Source organism: Perna viridis, chromosome 9 (assembly GCF_037379345.1).
Source record: "Perna viridis isolate PV_CMFRI_1.1 ecotype Kerala chromosome 9, ASM3737934v1, whole genome shotgun sequence".
In the NCBI taxonomy this organism is placed as follows: domain Eukaryota; kingdom Metazoa; phylum Mollusca; class Bivalvia; order Mytilida; family Mytilidae; genus Perna; species Perna viridis.
This window is the reverse complement of record NC_142453.1, coordinates 7,420,752-7,425,700: the sequence shown is the minus strand read 5'-3', so window position 1 is coordinate 7,425,700 and position 4,949 is coordinate 7,420,752. Positions and strand designations below refer to the sequence as shown.

Here is a 4,949-nt window from a genome sequence, read left to right as displayed (position 1 = left end):
AGGAAAATAAAACCCAACTTCGGAAATATTCCGTGAAAAAAATGTTTTCTTTATTCTACAACATATATAAGTTTAATCATGAATCATGTAATCTTGATATTAAACGTGGACTGTTCATTGTAATCTTAAAATAAGTAAACAGAGTTTTAAGGCCAAGCATAAAAAATCCTTTCTCACGTGACTTCCTGTTGGCGGATTTTTCAAAAGTGATGGAAGAGTAACTTAACTTGGTAGGCAATACACATTTGAACAGGTCAATAGGTTTTTGTAGATTAAAACCTAAGGTGCATATTTTAAAAGATGATTAATTATATTTCATAATATTTTAATTACTTGTCATGACTTTTCACCTGTAATATCTTCTTCTAGTTTTCAAATGGGGCTAGTCTTAGTCCTACAACGTAGTAGGTTGGAATTCCGTTCCTCCGTACCCGGCACCAAGTCAGAAAATAGCTTGCCATACAACCTCTATTATTGCTTGAGTAGGGCTAATCTAAATCATCTCACAAACACACAGTTTAATCAGATTTTAACAACTAATAATTAAAATAAATGAAAATGGAAAGTTGAGAACATATCATATGCTTAACTAAAAACCAACTTTGGATTTGTAAAACATCTTGACATTGTCAATGAACCAAAACATGGAAGATACCTTGTATAGCACCAAATAAATTTAAAAATTAGCTCTCACAAACTAAAAGTTGAGACTCTGGTAATTCTATATACAAGGCCTATAATAACATCCTTAACTAATCAAATTTGTTATAGAAGCAATAAACACGAAGTTGATGATGAAGTTCATCTTTTTAATAACTGCACTTACTTTGAAAATAATAGAAAAAAATTTATACGATCTGATCCATGAATCTATTAACAATTTTCAATTCCTATCAGCTTTCAAAAAAAATGTTTTGGACATTGAATTGTGATAACAGTGATATCCTTAATCACTTGTGTATGTTCCTCTTGCAGTGCAGGTGGAGACTGTATAAAGTAACTCCATTTATTATTTATGTCATATGAATCATTTTATAGTTAGGTTTTGATCAACTACTATAATGTTGTTGCCATTTTGTTGAATGTATGGCTCCAATCACTACTGTGTTGTACTTGCTCCTCGTGAGTCCTTAATTGGTCAAATAAATTTGTATTCCAAATAATTAAGCTGTCTTGGGAGGCTTAATTTTTATTTTGCTTGGTTGCCTCCCTCCATTAATGTCAGATTTTAAAAAAATGCTTCAGTGAACACAAAAGTTGTATATGATTTTGTTTTTATAATTCTGTTAAACTTCATGGATTTTAACACATAATCAATGTTTTAATTACAATGAAACCAAAGAATAACCTTTGCACGACTCAGTAAGCAGGCTTTCAATGCTTAGGAAGGAAATAGTGGGATTAGCCAACTTAAAAAAGTAAAATCCAAGTTAATTTGGTCGATTTCAATTTTCATATAAAATTGTAAGTGTCGAATGGTGGAAATTCTGCTCGACAATATGAAAATGTATATCGGTAATATGCGATTTCAAAACTTAAGACAGATTTGACAGATGTATTTTTATGAAACTGACCACTGATTCTCACACAAGATGCAATAAACAGTATTAAAGACTAGCAACATAGCCCAATAGCCTCAATTAATTCTCAATACCTATTTATCCCATTGCATTGTGGATATTGTTAATAATTAATTGCTGCTAACACATGCATTCAACTTGACAAGTCTTCAAAATAAATGGGGTACTGAGTCCTTTCACGTACATTCTTTGTTCACCTCTGGTTGTTTCATTTCAGGTCATTTTGCCTTGATATTAGATATGTGCAAAGACATATAACTTTGGCTCATATTGGATTCCTTTGATACATAAATGTATGTATGAAACTTATTTACTATTTTTGGGTGACAACTACTATAAAATTTCAATATTGCTTCACAAGATATACAATATTAGAGATAGAGTGAGTGAAGTCCTTCATACATTTATGTACATGTGTATATCCTTTGTCAAAACATGAATGGCTCAAAATCTTTCAAATTCAGAAGTGATGTACATTTGTGGACAGTGAGGATGTGATTGTTTGAACTTTAAACGCAGAGGTACTTCTGAGATAATAAAAATGTAATTATTGTAGTTTATCAAGTGTGTAGATCTGTTAATAATATACATATATATTGTACAAGTATTTCATGCAACAAAATGAAATTTCTTAATATCTTAACCATTAAAATTGTAATGTAGGCGAAATGACTCAAAGCATTCAGGAATGTAGGTAAGATACCTCAGTAGGTGAACATCAGTTCACTACCCCCAATCAATTTTTACTAGTCACAGGCTTCGGGCTAATGGCTAGAGGCAAGCACTGAGGAATTGCCAGGTGAATAGCTTGTTGGTGGGATGTTCAGCTATGATTAAAAAAAGTTAGAATTGTAGAATTAGTCTTAAAAAAACAAACTACAGGATTATGCAGTGAGAATTTTACTAATTAATGTATTGAAAATATTTAAATTGATGGTCTTAGAAAGTTGATTAAATACAGTCGACTCTCGTTGTCTCGAACTCGGATGACTCGAAATTTCGGTTAAGTCGAAATTTTGTCGAAGTCCGGAAAAAAATGCCTATTTGTCTATGTTATTTTACTTCTTTTTAGTCGAAACTGGATGAGTCGAAATTTCGGTTTTCTCGAAGTGAAAATTAAGTCCCTTCAATGAATTTCCTTGTAAAAGTCAATGGTTATCTCGAACTAATTAGGGTAAATTACATGTCAAAGTGTCAAATCATTTTACCTGTCGAGGCCCTGTGTCACCATTAATTAGTTTATTACACCTTTCGATGATGATTTTGATTTGATGACTTGTTACCTGTATTTCTATAATTAATAAAACTATGAAATATTTTATTAATGCAATTAGATTTCTTTTATTTAATGATCAAAGACCATTGTCGGCATTTGTGTTTTTGACAAGATGTCTACGCTTGGGTGTGTATAAAATAATTACCGTTATCCGAACTCAATGGGTCGTTAAAATAAGATTGTTGTTATTAAAATCTTGATGTTTTATTAATTACAATTTTAAACAAACATATACGCTTGTGGATGAATAGCAATTGGCCAAGCGGATCTTGAACATTTTCGGCGTTTCTGTGAAAGCAAAGGATTTAATGTTTTTACTTGATTTGAGAAAATTAATGAGATTTCATATAAAAATGGTATCAATGTGACTTTTGGTATGCCTTTCAGAATGTCTTCTGATGATACTGTTACACGTGATCTTGGTGAAGGACCCGGGCCTAGTCTCGGGGGGATAGCCAATATTACAAATGCTGATCAAACCAGTGAAGGACCCGGGGTAAAACCCGGGGGGATAGCTGGTTCGGCAGTAGCAGGTAAAGGTATAAAAAGAAAGTTAGATGCTAAGTCTTATGAAACCAAGTATGACGCAATTATGACAGTTGAACGTGGTGTTATAAGCATGCCGGTTTCCAGTCTTCTGACCTAGTTCCCGACAACGATAGCGATGATGAAATCGACGATGATATCCCACTATCACAACTACGCAGGATTGGCCTTTCCTCCGATGTGAACTTTGACGCCTATGCAACAGTAGATGACAACGTGTCAACATCAACGCAGATGACCGACAACGATATTATCGAAGACATTATTTCATCTAGAAATGCCGCAGAATCAGTCACTAGCGACGAAGAAGATGAACCAGCACCAAAACGACCACCAGTTGCCGCTGTTATGTCCGCATTAGACATTATCACCGCACAACTAGAATTTCTGAATAACTCCAGTGTTGCAACAAAGAAATTTAATGATGTGTCAAATTTCATAATGAAAGAACATTTACTAAGTTTATGTGTAAAACAAAGTGACATTTCAGAGTTTATGTCAGAGTTTATGACACCCAGTACGTCTGCAGAATAGTGCTTTTATGTAGTGACTTTAAATTGTGAAATTGTTTTCTCATCCACAAATGTTATTGTTATTGTTCATATAGTGCTTGATCATTTAAAATTGTAATAAATTTTGTAATCGTTTATTATCTTTATTTTATGCAGTATCTTAGTCTTTAACACATTTGAAACAAGTTTATATTCTTCTGACAACTTAAAATTACGCTTTGAATTTGAACTTAAAAAGCGTAATTTTCAGTCGTCATTAGAAAAAAATAACTATGACAATAAAAAAACTATTTTATTCAACATTATTCAAACAACATAGAAACATAGAAAAACAAGAATTCATCAAAGTACAAACAATAACAAAAATAATTTACGACAACCCAGTATACACAGAATATGTAACTGGATCCAGTTGTACTTATTTTGTCATTCTCGTCCATGGTTATCTCCCCTATCTGCTGCTCGAACTTCATTGATTTCGTTAAGTCGAACTTCGGTTGAGTCGAACTTTTCTCCTGGTCCCTCCAATTTCGAGATAACGAGAGTCAACTGTATATCAATAATGAATGCATGCAATAAATTCTGTGTACAACTTATAAAAAAAGTTATTTACATGTAGCTGCTACAATTGTATAATTCCATTTTGTTTTGAAAGGTAATGTTTTTTGTTCTAGTCTACTTTAAAATCTATATCTTTACACTGGCCATTTTTAATGATCCTTAGAATTCCAAAAGGCCATTCTTTAACATTCTTGGTGGAAAATCATATTTCAATGGGCCATTTTCTGCTGGAATGTGATAAATGGCACATGGCCCCATCTAATCCCCATCACTGTTTTCAATGACAATGCTATGTTGCCCAGGTTGTAAAGAACATCTGTTTTATAAAGTTATTGGATTTTTTTGGTGTATTAGGTTGTGTTGTGTAGTGAAGTGAAAAGTGTAATGCTAATTTTCTTCTATTTGAAATATTTACATGTAGCATTCTCATTAAATGAAGAAGGTTATACCCCCACAATCAAAGTTTTTAGGGTA

General features: G+C 32.6%; 1 protein-coding gene across 1 annotated transcript in view; it reads left to right on the top strand.

Annotated features, from left to right (window-relative positions):
* Positions 1–137: 137 nt before the first annotated feature.
* LOC148606517 (uncharacterized) overlaps positions 138–4,949 on the top strand; it is a 55,424-nt gene continuing 50,612 nt past the window's right edge. Inside the window, exons 1-2 of the mRNA XM_088546114.1 lie at positions 138–230; positions 1,798–1,873. Coding sequence (XP_088402240.1) covers positions 1,872–1,873 — 2 coding nt within the window. The 5' untranslated portion in view covers positions 138–230; positions 1,798–1,871. The remainder of the gene's footprint in view (positions 231–1,797; positions 1,874–4,949) is intronic.